This window comes from Gloeophyllum trabeum (assembly GCF_000344685.1).
Source record: "Gloeophyllum trabeum ATCC 11539 unplaced genomic scaffold GLOTRscaffold_00001, whole genome shotgun sequence".
NCBI lineage: Eukaryota > Fungi > Basidiomycota > Agaricomycetes > Gloeophyllales > Gloeophyllaceae > Gloeophyllum > Gloeophyllum trabeum.
The window spans coordinates 3853073-3868691 of record NW_006920410.1 but is presented as its reverse complement, the minus strand read 5'-3'; the positions used below and the strand labels follow the sequence as shown (position 1 = coordinate 3868691).

At 52.5% G+C, this 15619-nt stretch overlaps 5 protein-coding genes across 5 annotated transcripts; 3 read left to right on the top strand and 2 right to left on the bottom strand.

The window, feature by feature from the left end:
• Positions 1-874: 874 nt before the first annotated feature.
• Positions 875-2243, top strand: GLOTRDRAFT_135771 (uncharacterized protein). The gene is made up of 5 exons (XM_007863274.1): positions 875-1020; positions 1077-1378; positions 1434-1509; positions 1562-1797; positions 1894-2243. Exons 1-5 carry the CDS (start codon positions 897-899, stop codon positions 2113-2115), a joined length of 960 nt encoding a protein of 319 aa, XP_007861465.1. The 5' UTR covers positions 875-896; the 3' UTR covers positions 2116-2243.
• Positions 2244-2656: 413 nt separating this feature from the next.
• GLOTRDRAFT_135770 (uncharacterized protein) lies at positions 2657-4696 on the top strand (the record flags this gene model as incomplete). Its single annotated transcript, XM_007863273.1, has 3 exons — positions 2657-2680; positions 2737-3688; positions 3747-4696. The coding sequence occupies 3 exons, from the start codon at positions 2657-2659 to the stop codon at positions 4487-4489; spliced, it is 1719 nt and encodes a 572-aa protein (XP_007861464.1). The 3' UTR covers positions 4490-4696.
• A 160-nt stretch (positions 4697-4856) lies between these two features.
• On the bottom strand, positions 4857-6626 carry GLOTRDRAFT_135769 (uncharacterized protein; the record flags this gene model as incomplete). Its single annotated transcript, XM_007863272.1, has 10 exons — positions 4857-5334; positions 5387-5419; positions 5477-5555; positions 5612-5696; positions 5752-5931; positions 5982-6060; positions 6110-6131; positions 6199-6478; positions 6532-6550; positions 6612-6626. 10 exons carry the CDS (start codon positions 6624-6626, stop codon positions 5065-5067), a joined length of 1062 nt encoding a protein of 353 aa, XP_007861463.1. The 3' UTR covers positions 4857-5064.
• Positions 6627-9116: 2490 nt separating this feature from the next.
• GLOTRDRAFT_135768 (uncharacterized protein) lies at positions 9117-11375 on the top strand (the record flags this gene model as incomplete). The annotated part of the gene is made up of 11 exons (XM_007863271.1): positions 9117-9143; positions 9197-9316; positions 9371-9535; positions 9595-9811; positions 9870-9970; positions 10034-10068; positions 10120-10296; positions 10356-10411; positions 10465-10499; positions 10554-10580; positions 10635-11375. 11 exons carry the CDS (start codon positions 9117-9119, stop codon positions 11373-11375), a joined length of 1701 nt encoding a protein of 566 aa, XP_007861462.1.
• Positions 11376-11737: 362 nt separating this feature from the next.
• On the bottom strand, positions 11738-14659 carry GLOTRDRAFT_135767 (uncharacterized protein; the record flags this gene model as incomplete). Its single annotated transcript, XM_007863270.1, has 12 exons — positions 11738-11979; positions 12040-12669; positions 12723-12774; positions 12823-12877; positions 12947-13248; positions 13297-13425; positions 13476-13502; positions 13551-13623; positions 13681-13730; positions 13784-14233; positions 14302-14466; positions 14516-14659. 12 exons carry the CDS (start codon positions 14657-14659, stop codon positions 11738-11740), a joined length of 2319 nt encoding a protein of 772 aa, XP_007861461.1.
• Between the last annotated feature and the right edge of the window lie 960 nt (positions 14660-15619).

Sequence of the window (15619 nt, the reverse complement as noted above, 5' to 3'; positions counted from 1 at the left end):
CCATGAGTATGATAGTCGTCCGTCTTGCTGAAGCTCGAGGAGTCCTCCTCAGATGGGTCACCATGGTAATAGACAACGGTGCCTCCAATCCAGGCTTTGCTCGTCCGCAAGTTCCTGAAGAGTCGCAAGGTAAGACGGTGCAAGGATCCCATGATTCTCTAGGGGGTTGCCGAGCTGTTTCGGTATACGGCGCCTCCTACCAGATCCCGCTGAAGTGACAGAGTCATCTGACGGGGGGTTGTAGACCGGAATAGGTGCAGGATCATGAGCAGCTTCCATAACAGGGGCTCCTTGCACATCCGACGCCGTAGCCCACCAGAAATAGTTGCAGCGGCCCGTTGGCGAGTTGATGTTCATCCTCTCGCACTATTGTATCAGTATCAGCATCAGCATCAGCAACAAGGAAGCAGGGTAGAGCCCCCTTACCTTTGCATACAATTTTCCGTAGTTGCCGTTCTTCTTGGATTTAACAGGCTTGATTATAGCTGGTTGTCCACAGTCTGTACAGATATGCATATATACAGCGGCAAGTAATATACAATGATGTGTCGCATGTAGTGGAAGTATCGCCTAAGGGTAATGGGGTAGAAAGAAGTAGGGGGGAGGAAAAGAGACGAAAGAAAGAGAGAGCACAGTCCCAACTGGAATGACAGCGGATGTGAAGAGTGAACCCATGTCGTAGCCACTGCATCATCAGCCACCGTGGACGGCTTGGACAGTCCGGCTGACCTGGACGTCCCGGATTCTCGAACTCTCAGATTTCCTGGAGTGAGGGAGACACACGAAGTTTGGCATTGTGATTGTGGCGGGATAGCCACAAGTGCAAATAGACGCAAATATGCTTCGCTATTCGAGTGGCTGAATTGGCTGAACACCGCACAGACATACGCGCGAATATGTCGTCTATTGGCCCCCAGATTCCGCCGCATTTACTCAATCAGACTAAGCCATCGACATCCGACGACGACGAAGAAGCTGGTCCGCAATTACCACCTGAACACGCCTCTGCAAATAGGTCAGGTCCGTCCGCGGCATCACTACTTCAAGCACAGTATTGACTGGTCATAATGTTACAGATGAACAACGAGGCCAGAAGCAAGAAGAGGAAGAAAGCGATGAAGACGACTATGTCCCGGCTCTTCCGCCTGACCTGGCAGCCTCACGCAGAGCTGGACCCTCCCTACCTTCTCTCAGCCCGCCTCGCGCCTCACCTCCCAAGAGGGTGATAGGACCATCATTCCCACCGCCCAGTTTTCAGGAAGACGATGACGATGACGAAGTGGGCCCTGTGCCGTTACCAGCAGGAGCGGGCCCCGTAGAGGAGGATGGTGTGAGGGAATTCCTGGAGAGAGAAGAGAGAAGACGGAAGGCGGCTGAGGTACGTTGGCATCTAGTTTCATTTCGCTCTAGCCCACTCATTGCCATGACTTCAGGACGCTGCCAAACCGAAAGCGCTGCAGCGAGAAGAGTGGATGTTAGTCCCTCCTTCGTCGCAGGGCCTTCTGGGATGTACGTTGACCTCCGTCCTGTTTTAAAACACTATATAATCATCTTATACTAGCCTTGGACCCTGCGAAGCTACGTCAAGCGCGACAGTTCTCTAAAAGCACGAACGTCAAATCGACCGATACGACTCTCTGGACCGAGACACCCGCCGAGCGTCAGCAGCGCCTCGCCGACGAGGTGTCGGGTAAAAAGCGGCGTATCGAGAACGCTGAGCCGGATGTGGATGCGGAGGACGCGTTGAGGAAGAGGAGGCGCGACGAGGTCGTGAGGCAAGGCGTCGAAGAGTACACGGTGAGCCTTTGCCTTGTCGTGCATCCGTCTTTTCGCTTTTGCGACTTGTTATCCCTTGTCTGACGGAATGCTCTCCCTCGTTGCTCGGTCGCGCAGCGCAAACACCGTGGCCCGACATTACTACAACAACATGCGACTTCCGAGAAGTCTTCGAAAGATAAAGCTGGGTCGGAGGAGCCGCCAGTTATATGGGACCACGCGAGGGACATGGCTCTCGGTGGTCGCTTGATGGACGACAAGAAGCGTGACCAAATTATCAACGACTCGAAAGGCTTGAGCGATCGCTTTGGGGCTGGGCGGACAGGAGGGTTCTTATGAGTGCATCGGCTTCATCGTAAGCTTTTCCATCTGGCATTTATCGCTATTCAGCTGTAGTGACTGTAGAGTAAACTCTTGTCGTGTATTTGAAGGAATACGACTAACGCGAACAGTTGGGCGCAGTGATGAGGGGACAACCTACGCCTACCTTGACTATGACAATTCCGAATAATCTTGCCATAGCCAGGGCGCGACGCAAGGTCACTATACCTGGTAGAACGGCAAGATATCCGGGAGGAAGGAGCCCATCCCTCTCGCCTCGTATAATTACATAGGCGGGGCCGATATCGATTATCGCTAATCACTAGTACTGTGATTTCTCCATTCGTCGATACCCTTGGCAGCAGCGACCACAGCCAGCCACAGCCATGGTCAACGCGCGGGTCGCATATCATCAGGGCCTAATAAGTTCAAGCAACTGTAAGCTTGATCGACATAAAATGATACATATAACGCCTGTGGCATAGCATGAAACTCTGGCGCCGCACCCTCTGCTGTATTCGCACTTCGTCGGCTTAGAAGCGACCTTCAGTCGAACCGAATGGAGCCCCATCCTTCACTGCAAGTGAGTGCTCCCCATTTCAAGCTTCCAGGCATACGTGATCTCAAGGTGCTTTGCAGTATCAGTATGCAAGGGTAGACGTCGGGTCTGTAGGCACGTCTTCGCCTAAGCCCATGCCACATCGCGCAGAGTCCGAGAAATATCCGACCGAGGCGTCGGCGTTCGTAGTGGCAGACCATGGGCATGGAACTCGTCTCAGGCTCCATCTGTTCAGCTCCGTGTTAGTTGTGCTATGGGTCGCTTTTGTCGCTGCTATGGTGGCCGTCCTTGAGCGGTCCGTCGCGGTGGCACCTACGAGAGTGTCCCTGCCCTGGTATTACAGCAATGATGGGCTGCCGACCGTCATGAGTACGATATTCGCTCAAGCCCACGCCCCAATCACGGCAATGCATCTCTCGCGCCTCTCTATCTCAGGTCTTCGAACCTCCAGCGGGAGTCCACGTACCTGGACAGAGCTGTTCTGGATGGCAGACCAGCAGTGGGCAGGTCCAGTGGGCATTATCACGACAGGCTGGACAGCCACTAGACGGCGCATCGGCCCATCCTTTGCATTCTTCTTCTTCTCGGGCATCACTCTCCTAACTGCAGTCACGCCGCTTGTCCTCAACCGCGCGTACCCCATCAAGACCTTGGACATCGCCATACCGCAGGTATTCTTTCCGAGTGCTCTCTCCCCCTCAAAATTAGGTGGAGTAGACGCTTACGCAGCCGTGGCTGCTGGTGCTGGTGCTTGGGCAACGAACCAATCCGTCATTAGTCTCTTCAACTCGACAACATACACACCCGTCGGGCAGGCCCATGTTCACGCATCTGGCGACTATTTTTTCGCAGGAAACGCCCTCGATCTGGACACTCATCTTCCTGGAGTGCGACTCCGAGGTGGTTGCAACGTCGTCGATTCTACCGACACCCGCTTCAATAACACTCCCCAGGGATTTTCCCAGTTTTGTTCCACGGCGCTGAGCAATATAGGTTTCTCTATGAAGACGGTTATTGCCCCAAATGCGTTAGGTATGGAAATTAATATGCTTTAATCAGCCTACGACCTTTTAACGGAGTCGTTTCACAGCCTTGAATGTATCAGCTTGTACTACTGACGAATCCTTCGCTCCCTTCAACCAGTCTCAAACCTCCAATTCCACGACATACTTTTGGCTAGTAAACACGGGAAGCAACGGCATGGTCAAGGGCGATCTCGTCGCCGGCGTCGTACGTTGTGATGCTCATGCTGTGTTCGGCAATGCTTCCGTCCAAGGGCGCTATACTTCATTCGACCACTTCACGCCGGACAAGCTGTACGTCCCTTCGCAAGCAGGTGAACCATTGCTAGGCCCAATGGCAGCGATGATGTACTACCTCCAAACAGTGCCCAACTCGGAGGCCGGGCAGGCAGCTGCGATCGACGGGCTGGGTTATTGGCAAGTCGGCATCAACCAGGGACTGTACTATATGTCTCCCTCCCTGGACGGATTTGCGACCGCTCTTTGGAACGGCATCGCGCACATGGCGGCGGCCATCGAACTTGTCGGTCGCGACACTAACACGCCCTACCAGGCGACCAGGCACGTCGCGGTCTCTGGCCGCAAGCGCGATGACCGCTTCTTCGTAGCAGCGATGTGCTTGCTTGCCGTGTGGGTTGTTGGACTCATCGTGTCTTCCGGTCTTTGGCTTCGCCCGGCGTTCGGCGACAGTTTGGATAGCTATGCTGCAGGCCGGCTTCTGGCTGAACAGCCCGATTTGGTGGAAAATGAGGATATCGGGACACTAGATAATAACAGACGTCTACGTGCGAGATTCGACCCCTTACGGTGAGGCCAGAAGGGTACTGTCGTGTTTGCTAGTGGTCCTCGTTTCTTTAAGCGGCAGCCTCTCCATGCTCTACTCTGTTAAGTACTGAATTGCGACTCTCATGTACAGTGCAGTAGGTCCCCACTGACGTTGTTCCTGAGCAAGGAGATGGCACAGAGGAAGCGTTGGGATATGGGGGGTTCAGGAGCTGGATGTTGTGTTCACAGCAAGACAGCCAGTATCGTATAATTTATTGTTCAAAAGACTGTCAACCTTACCCCCCACATCTCGCACACTGGTGCGAGGCTGATGAGGCACAAGCCGTGGCTGGCATGTTCAGATGACCCAGACTGCTCCTGGTAGTCGGTCTGTCCTGGACGAAGGAGGACGTGGAGGATAAAGGTCTGTTCTGTAGTATTGAAGTTCCTGGTTCAACGGGGAGCCGCTAGGCCGCGCGTGTATGTAACCCCAGGTCCGCCATGTAATAAAGGACAATATCCCAATAACCAAACGATCCTAACTGAACGAGTGTGATTCCTGAGTACAACATTTCGAATTCGCCTTCAAGGCTGGTTCACATTTGACTTCTCTCCTTCCGCCTAATCATACACCGACCGATCCCTGACTTTCGGTGGCTCCGGGAGCTTAATGGTGCTGACGCTCATATGCCGGGCCTTCATGACAGGAACGGGCGGCGGGTCCTGGCGCTCTGCGTCTGGGCTGTCTGGTCCGTACATGCTGAAGCGCACAGAGCGTGATGTGCGACTTGGTGATATCGGGCTGTGTAGCTCCACTTCGATAATGCGGGCCGTCTTGTCGATACTTTTGCCGAGGCCTACACGCACGATGATCAAGGTCGGTACGATGCCCTGGGGAGAAGGTGATCCAGGTGGAGGCGTGGGCGAGGGGAGTGGGACTCACCACCATCTGGCTACTGATTGCGCCTGCGATATACTGTTGGGAGACGGGAAATCGTGTATCTTCATTCATTGTCAGGAGCAACACACTCACCTCGTATTTATTTGGCAAAAGCGCGTGCATGATCAACCACACTAGAAGGGACGCGGAAAATAGCGCGCCAGATTCAATTCTTTCGTCATAAAATACGTCTGTTAGTGGTCTCCGGCAAAGGCTTTCCCAACCTACACGAGGTTTGCAGCAGAGCGTGATCTGCCAGCTTGCGGCCCCAGCGTGGTCCGCACCTGATGTGACTTCCACCATATGCGTGCCGCTACTCCAGAATAAGTCAAGGCATCACCTGCGTGCTGAAGGAGAGCGATATGCACCAATGAGGGTAGTGACAACGATGTTCGTTGCGAGCGAGCATGCCATGTAGGTCTCGCTCAACGAGCTTTGCAAATTTTGCAGATGGCGCCAATCGGGAGGAGGAGTCGCCTGGTCTAGAGGGGTATCACGTCTAATCAAGTACAACTGGTTGAGTATATTGGCTTGAATGTATCCCGATACTTCAACGCGATGAGAAACTGATGGCCGACAAATGCGTAGAACGGCTTACCGGCAGTGGCAGCTACCATTAAGAGTGGAAGCATGATGATCCTGAACTTTGATTGCCATACGCTATAACATCGGTAAATCTGGCTATTTGTAAGCGCGTAAGCTTGTCTGAGTGGCGCGGGACCTTACCAGCAAACCATCAGCAATGAGTCTGCAGAGGAGGTCGAAATGCATGCATCAGCACCAGCGGCGGAAGTGTTAACAATCGGAAAGCTCACTGGTTCGTGACTAGCAGGGCCTGGGACACGGGCTGCAGCCTGTTCCAAATGTTGAGCTGGCGTGCTCGTGTCTCGTCGCCGTGGTAGCACGCTGAGCATGTGAATCCGACGCAGACACTCTCCGTCACCACTTCATACGTGGACAGGAACTGGGAGAATTGCACAAGGGCGTGTGCGGTGGCCAAGACAAACATGAATACTGCAACCGTCAAGAGTCTGTTGCTGAAGCGCTGATACCCGTAGATACAGATGCAGACTCCGAAGAGTACGAGGTATGATCCTGGGGAAGACGGTGTCTTAGCATATTCCCGGACAAATAGAAGTACTACGTACCGTAGAAGAGTGCTTCGGCCTAGGGTACGGCCCGGGGTTGTTAGTTGTCTACGTTACTATACAAGGTAATACGCATTTACCCAGAGAGAAGCCATTACGGCCTAAGTTGGCACCTGTCAGTACACAGTAATTCATCGAAGGTATTATGGAACGGAGATACCATATAATACGACGAACCGCAGGTCATGGTGAAGGAGCGTGGCGGCAAGCGCGCTTGCAGGTGAGGTAAAGGTAGAGGTGGAGCATCCGCATGCGTTCAGAATCCGATATGCCGTGGATTGCTCATGTATATACGGGAGACCTGACAGGTACGGTCGCGAGCAGCGCGCCAGGCGTCAGAAGAAGCGAACTGGGAATTCGGTACCCGTGATAGCCATGCTCCGCTGATGCCGACTTGTCCATCTGCACCTTCTCAGCGGCAGTTGAAAATTGCCCAGTGCAGGCACCGTCTTTTCATGTCTGGAGAGCTTCTTCTACTTGAACCAGCAGCAGTGAAGGTCTCCACTGGCAGATACCAATCAGTTCCGCCGCGAGACAAGGGAGCCTACTCGCTGGCAGACCGGATCCGATGTATTTGGGCTCGCCCTTAATTATCCACCGCCCCCTGTCGGCATTGGCAGGGACTTCACCCCAGGTCCGATGCGGGATGAGCCAATCTGGGACATGACAGTATGGAGCGCACATGGATCTGGGACATGCTACCGATAGTGTCAGCCGCTAGTTGACATGTCTGGTGTGAACTAGACTGTCTCATACGCAGCTACTTAGAGTCGGGCGAGAAATCCCGTTGCCTCCGAGAACGCCTTAAGGAGAGGAGCCGTAGCAGTGAGAGCAGCCGTTGGGCTGCACTGCCACTTCGGCTCCGAAGACGCATGCTGGCGGGAGAAAATCAGGAACGTCCGGCAGGCCCCGCCCGCCACAGGGTCTTCTTATTATCCGTGGCGACCTTGTTCTCCGCTGGGCATAGTCGTAGATTTTGTGCCATAGTGTTCTGTCCAGAGTCGACAGAGTCCTTACGAAATTGTAGCGAATGAATCCAGGTGATGACATGGAGATGTACTCACAAAACAAGAGCAGGACCGACTTCTCGAGTCCCCGGCGGAATCGCAGGGCTATTCAATGATTGCTATATGGCATAGTGCGACAAGTAACATTTGGTGCAGGTTAAGCTTGGCTAGAAACTCTGAATATGAGTGAGACACAGGCGGCCTGACTATTCGACATCGAAGAAATTAACTGATTGTACCTGATGTCACATTTAGCACATTCGCCATTCCGCTGTACTTGCATATGGAGACCTATGCTGTGACGACGCTCACTCCTCCTCGGGGATCTAGTGTGATGGTCTGCTGGCATGACATTGGTATGAATCCAGTCAGCGATCATAGAAATCAGAGTCGGAAATTACGCCAGGTATTGACACGTTCGGAGGACAGCAGTCATCAGGCCTATAATTTAGGTGTAGTTAGCAGAGGGTAACTTAGCGCTACAGTATGGACTGTGCAACAAATCAATGCAATTAGAGGGTAAACAGTGAAGAGCGAGGCCGCATCACGCAGTGATTTTGGTATCATTGATGAACCAATATCATTCTTCTCGCGACATAAGTTCTAGCACCTGACACGTCCTACTTCCACAACCGGGCTGTGTTGGTGTGTCATGCCTGATATGACAAGGCCGGAGATTTCTTGAAATGTATGTTCTGACACCGGCCACCGTAGCGAGTAGTCTCGCTATAAGCTGTTTGTTCATGCATTGCGCAGGTAGGGACACCCGGGCAACCATAGTCACCAGGCGGAATAGAGTCTGAGAATGTAGCTGGATGGATGTCCTTCTGCAAGTGGTGTGGCGACCCGACGCGTTTCCAGTTCCCCGTTAGTCACGTGCAAGTGGATGGCGGAAGGATCTCACGGTCCCTTGTGGCTTGCGGCGTGCGTGGCTCAGGAGACCTGCAGAAGATCCGCCATTTCAGCGACTTGTACCCTCCAACAACTCAGAAAATTAATGGAAGAAGTCCTCATACGGAACCCCTTGCTGCAGGACGTCCGCGCCTAAGAAGCTCACTCAGTACGAACCTGAATAGCGGAAATCAAGGACCGTATCCCGAATTACGAACACGACTGGACTGCAGCACATTCTGTCCGGCGTAGAGAGGAAACAACTCTTTACGTTAAGCGGGGTGCTCTCGTAAATTTGCTGACCGTGTCCCGGCCTGGAATTACAGTACCCCGAGTTCGGAAGTTCATCCACAGCGAACCATGCCCGTTTCAAAATCCCCACCAAGGACTCGCCCGTGACAGTGAGCTCCCCATTTACCGCACTTCACTGCTCTTCTTCAAAACAGTAGATTGGTGCCGCCTCACGTTTTCTCACAGCCGTCGAGTCGCAACCGATCCGACCGGTACTGCTTCTTCTGAGCTATTTGTGCACTCAAGAGCCGACCAAAGCGGCCCGTATGTGAAAACACAGTATGCTTGCCACCGAGGTACATGGCAAGTCCAATGGAGTGTATATAATGGATACTGCCCCGAGCATGATCGCTCCGGATCGCCCAGTAAGAAGAGCTAGAATATCCAGCAATGGCAATGTCACAGGCACCCCCAATTCTCATCGTGGGTCTACGGATATTATCCCTACGGATCACTTACCCAGACTCGTACTTTAGGCAGGTGCAGGCCCGGTCGGCCTAGTTACCGCCATCGTGTTGCGTCAACACAGTATACCTGTCCGCATCATCGAAAAGGAGCCGGTACCCAAACTCGCATCCAGAGCATCCGGAATCATGGTGTGCAACCTGGATAACTTCTCTGGCCATTGCCTGAGCGATCGTCTCTCTTAGCCTCGCACACTAGAGATTTACCACTTCCTGGGGGTTTTACCGTACATTTTGAAGGCTGCTGGACAAGCACCCGTCATAGTAGATTACGAAATCCCCGGTGGAGAAAGGGTCCTCGAGACATTCAGGATGTTCCCTCATGTCGACGCAACGCCCAGTCGCCCCTTCGTAAGCACATACTTCATTATGACATTTCAGTTGATCACTCATGAGGCGCGACCACAAAGCTCCAATGTAAGGCCTTGTCCCAAAGTCTCAGCCAGGATATTTTGCGGGCACACTTAGCGAGATTCGGAACGGAGGTAGAAATGGGCACGGAGCTGCGCGACTTCGAGCAGTGCGACGATCACGTCGTCGCTAGTATTGTCAAAAAGAGCGCGGATGGCAAAGAGTCAACAGAATCCTATAGCGCGAGTTATTTGGTTGGCACGGACGGCGCCAAAGGTAACGTGCTACTGCCTTCCTATCCATCATATATCCTCATGTTCACTCCAAACTCCAGGCATTACAAGGAGACGACTTGGCTTGACCCTCGATGGGGAATCCCGGGAAAATCTTTCATTTGTCTTTGCTGATATCCGCCTGCGCGGCCTTGAGGGCAATGTACGACATCCTCCTTTGCAACCCGTCTCCTTACTATTGCTCATCCAACGTTTCCTTCATCAGTTTTGGCACAAATGGGGCGAGATATCGAATAAAATGCACGTTGGATGCTGCCATTCCCTTACATAACTAATGGCTGGCTCATACAGGATAACGATCCGCAAGACAGAATTTTCGAAAGAGCATTTCTGGCTACTGGCCGGTGGCCAAAACCTCGATACCAATGGCTTGCAACCCAATCCCAAGTCTGTGACGGAATGGATCAAGTTGCAGACTGGTCGAGGGGACATAGAGATTGTCGAGGTCATCAACTTTTCCAATTACAAGTCAGGACCACCTGTCACTATCGCCCCCGATCTAATTTCTAACGCGGTAACCCTCTTAGACCTAGTATGCGGATGGTGAAAGAGTTCAGCAAAGGGAGGGTATTCCTTGCCGGAGGTAAGCTCTGTCAGCTACAACGATGGTCCTGGGATTGAACTGTGGTATATCAGACGCGGCACACATCCATAGTCCCGCAGGAGGGCAGGTGAGTTCTCTCGATCATGCCTGTCACAAAGAAAGACTAAGAGGTCGTTGTCAGGGTTTGAACAACGGCATTGCTGACGCCGTGAGTAATCTCATCGCGTCGATCTCCCATTCCGCTGACGAGTGAAGGGTTAAGTGGCTCTTGTCATGGCGACTTGCTCTCGCACACAAAGGTCTAGCCTCAGCAGAGCTCTTAGCGAGTTACACCGCAGAACGGGCGCCGGTCATCAAGGTCATGCTCGAACACACCACTGCCATTCTCAATGCCCAAATTGCAGCAACCTGGGGAAAGTTTGGCTACGGGAACTGGCGCCCAGACAAAGCCCCTCTTTGGCAGCTGGACATAAACTATCGTTGGAGCCCAGTTGTCTTTGACGAGACCGCCACAGCTGTCTCAGACGAAACGGCGTCCAACACTGCTCCAGGGGTCCAAGAGGGGAATGATATTCGCGCTGGAGATCGAGCTCCGGATGCTCCTTCACTTCTCGATATACTCTCCGCCCCTCCTTCCGTGAAGCGGCTCTTCGACTATTTCAAATCCACACAGCATACAGTCCTGGTTTTCGCTAGTTCTGAGGCTAAAATCAACTCCTTTGCCTCGGCCCTCAATAATGTTCCGGCCGAAGTTGTGCAGTCCGCTGTCATCATCCCCCAAGAGACTCCCGTGCGTGAACAGGATCTAGAGACCGAGTTTACATGGACAAGCAAGGTCGATCATGCTCTCAAGGATTGTGATGCGCACATGTATAGGGCATATCGACCGGAAGGGTCTCAGGATGAGGTTGCTGTAATTGTCCGACCTGACGATATCATTGGCGCGATAGTGAAGAGTGGAGAAGGCATAACAAAGTACTTCAGTAAGATTCTTGCAGCTTAGGCCGTCAGTACATTGCACGGACTATTCGTACATACCCTGAGTATTTTAATTTGGCTTAGGGGTGCTCCGGAACGTCCGAGTCGTAGAAGTCCGTGCGGTTAACGCACGACAGGCGGCCCAGAATCAACAGGTCCGCGTCGCACTTCCAGTCGATCGTGTGCAAGACCTGATAAGACGACGCACATATACTACACTGGAGCGTCATGCTACGTGACCTAGCAAATGGTTCAGCTCCTGCTCCCCTAACCTACGACGAACGTGCGACAGAATGAACCGCGACAGGACCCCACAAGTTCTTTGGCTGTAATAATTCATCATTGCTCTCATAGGGTACAGCGGTACAGCAACGAGGTGGAAGCTTATCATGGCTTCCCAACGTCCGACAGAACCGCATTAACAATCTCCGTCGCAGTCTTAGGGGCGGGCTTCTTCTTCTTGTTGGGATCCTCGTCGGTACCCACCGCTTGATTAGCCTTCCGTTTCTTCGCAAGGAAGTGCAGGTACGCAAGGCTGTACTGTGGACCCGACGGGCGGGCAACATTCATGGGTGCCCCGGAGAACCACAAAAGCTCGTTCGTCTCGGGATCCCGGTCAAAATGTTTGGCTGCCGAAGATTCTGTCAGTTAACGCTGCATAGTACAGGAGAGCTGGTCAGGGAACATACCCGTCTCGGGAGGAACCTTCTCTAGTACGGCGATACTCGCAAGATTACTCCAACCTCCGGCAGCTGTAATGATAGATCGGTCCTCGGTCGGCCTGTTCTGAGATGACTGTGGCCGCGGCTGCACCTGATGTTGCCCCTGGAAATGCTGGGGATATTGCGAGGTGGAACCAGGGGGAGTCGAGGTCTGTGCACCAGGCACGCCGACATACAAGCCCTTATTCGGACCCGTCTGATCGACAATGCTGTGAGTGCCGGTACGTCGGGGCCGTTTTGCCCCAGGTTCAGCTTTCTCGCCATCTCCTTTCACCGTACTCTCGCCAATCCCACCGGGTCCCTTCACGTTTTTGCCTTTTAGGAAAGGACTGCCGAAACGACGGGGAAAGACGGTGCGTTCGAACGGATATATGGGCATGAAGTCCGGATTCTTGCGGACCTCGTCTGGGATACATGAGTTCCAGTTTTTAATTTTCACGAACAGCCGGTCTCGGTCGTTGTATCGAGAATCACAGACGTATAACGGCCAGCCCGGGTACCAAAAGGGAGGACGTGGGCGACCACGTACGTGCCTAGCAGTAAATTGGCAAGCTATCTTCTCGATGATGTCTTCCAGAGGATGGTCAGCGAAATGACCTGGTGTAACTGTAAGTACAAAATCCTTGAAATGAATACACAAGGTAACTTACTTGTCTTGAAGACCTCGCCTTCCCAGAACTGACGATGGGCAGGGTGTATGGTCTGAGGAATATGAAGCTCCTACATCGTATCATACGAACAATGCCGTACCTGTTCGGGCCGGTTATACCAGCATACAGTTAGCCCGGGCGTTCCTTTCTTCGCGCTATACCCGATGTAACACAATTTTCAAAATCAACGTCCCGCGCAGCTGTACGAAAGACAAATGACCCACGCTTCATCGGACACCCAACACTTGAACACCTGTGCAACAATTGGTTTGCTGGGATCGTCGGGATTGCTCATGTGGAGCCAATCCGCTAGTCGGACGCTCCATCCCTTGTAATGCACCTCGTCGACGAAAGTCCTGTCCTTTATGGAAACTCGGAAGGTGGTGACGCCTGGCACACCCTCGGTGTCACTTGAGTGAAGAGGCCGCGCAGTTCCGGGTCCGGCGCGTAAGGAAGCGAAGTTTGTGGATGATGCATACGGGGGACCGGAAGGCGGGGAGGAGGAAGTTAGAGCTTGATAGAGCCGCTATGTTTCATCAGCTTTACTGTCGCGCAAGAGAATGGAAGCAGTTACCTGAAGTAAACAGACATGACCGTACTTCTCAGTACCGGGCTCATACCATCTACGACCTTTCAAGAATAGGATCTCCATGTCCATGTCGAACGATTTACTGAAAGGATAGCTTTTCATTCGGCAACGGCTCTGCAGCTTGGTCAATGCTTCCACACATTTGCGACATGAACATCTCCAACCTCTATCAACTTGAGTGATATGGGAGACTAGCTTCTGTTTAGCTAGAGTAGAGTGCACTGTAGGAAACTACTTACATTGTAGGGCGTATGTGGGATAGGCCAGTCTTCTGGGAGCGTCTCGAGCGACGCAGAGGGGCGATTACCGCTACTTCAATTAATGGGGTTATGATAACTGTGGTAGAGTAAACCACGAAATTATACTCACACAATGTCCTTATGATTCTTGATAGCTAGAACCAAATCCAGATATACGTCCTAAAGAACTCAATATGCACTTTCTCTCAGCGAGCTATAGCGAATGCACTCACATCATTTGTTTCAGCCATCCACCCTTCGTCGCTGAACCCTTCCCACCGAGGAAGCCCCTTTTCGAGCTGTCGCACTATTTCCTCGCTCTGTTCATCCCTCGCCACCTCCTCCACATGCTCATGATCTGAGGATGCCCCGCCGATATCGATCTCCATCTCCGGCGATGGCGGTCGTGGCGGCGACTTAGGGAGAATAGGTACCGGCTTTGATGTAGAGGGAATAGAGGAAGCGGATCGCTTGACTTGCGGCGTGGGGGCGGGCGCAGGTGCGGGTGTAGGAGGGGCTACCGGCGGTGCGACTGTCGGGGCAGGGGCTATCGGAACAGGAGCCGTGGATACAGCTGTAGGCGCTGCAGGTTGATGAGTCTTCTGTGCAGAGGAGGGTGGAGGAGAGTCGCGCGGGACAGGGAGAACGGATGATCTTTGCTTCCACTCATTGTCCAACATACCCTACGAGGTTAGCAGCGGATGCCGAAATCAGGGAACTGCATCCCAGTAATAAATCCAATACAAGTCACCTTCAGAGTGTTCGCATCTTTCCAAATCTGACTGCCTTCTTCGTTGTAGTACATGGCATTCAGAAACACCAGGTTCAGGTCCTCGTACGCGTCCATCACGTTTCTGTACGAGTTCTTCTTCAGTTTCTCCTGAACACCGTTCATGCTCCTGGGTTGAGGTATGATCTGCATACATTCAACAGCATATCTTACAGGAACAAGCAAGGCATCGCACATCGTAATATTCCGGCCACGCCTCTCTGTCCGGTAACTCTCGAAACATGTCGCATAACCTGCGCTTTCCTCGAGGCCCCGTTGCACTGAGTAAGACATTAATAATCTCTTCAAGCGCAAGTCTCGAGGCAGCGTTGATCGGCATGGCTGGTAGGGTCACTGAATTGTGGCAAATGGCAGTGGACGCGTTGTGTACGCGGAAACTGAGAGCACGATGTGCCGCCGGGCGGTGGCGGTGCAGACTCTATGTATTTATCCCTATTTGCATGGTGGCAACTCACAAGGTTGGACAGTAACAACGCCAAACAACGTCGTTCAGATTCAGAATGAGCACTCGCCGTCATTGCGTGCATACATGAGCAGGAAGTTTCAAAGCACTTCAGGTGCTTTTCAGTCATATGTAAATCTTGCTTAATTCATCACAGACGGGACTGCACCCGAATGCCTTTCACAGAACAGATCCGAGTCATCCCTCACACGTGCTCTACCCAAGCAACCTTTAGATCGCCCCGGGGCACGCAACGGCGCCTGCCCCGTAGATAAGAAGCACGACCCTTTCCTCCACCGCTTGCCATTACTGCAAACCTGACGCCGCCGGGATCGTTCGTGTACAAGGACGGTATTACACTGTAGAATCTCCGTAGTCAGTACAGTTAGCTTGTATCACACACACACCAATAAACGGAACCTCGTCTTATTGCGAGAGATACAAGATAGGTAATTGAGCTAAGCAGATTCAGAGGTAGTTGTTTTCTAACGATCCGCCTGCCCAATCCGTCCATCTATCACTCAGAAACCAAACACGTCCAAACTCGGCGCCACTCGGTGGCGCCCACCTTACACCCTCCCCACTTAGAGCGAGACATTGTCTCTGATGACAATGGGGAGCGATATAATGGTATTATTGTTGTATGAAAATATATTATAATAGGGTCCGAGACTCAATGGTCATCTACATCGCGATTCGGGGTAGTGTCCATGACGAGGATCATCATACAATGCAATTTTGGTATGCGGCGGGAGGAGTGGTCATATTACATAGTGATGCCGCAGGGTATTAATGATTTGATAATGCGATATAAGATTGTTATAGTCCAAATAATAG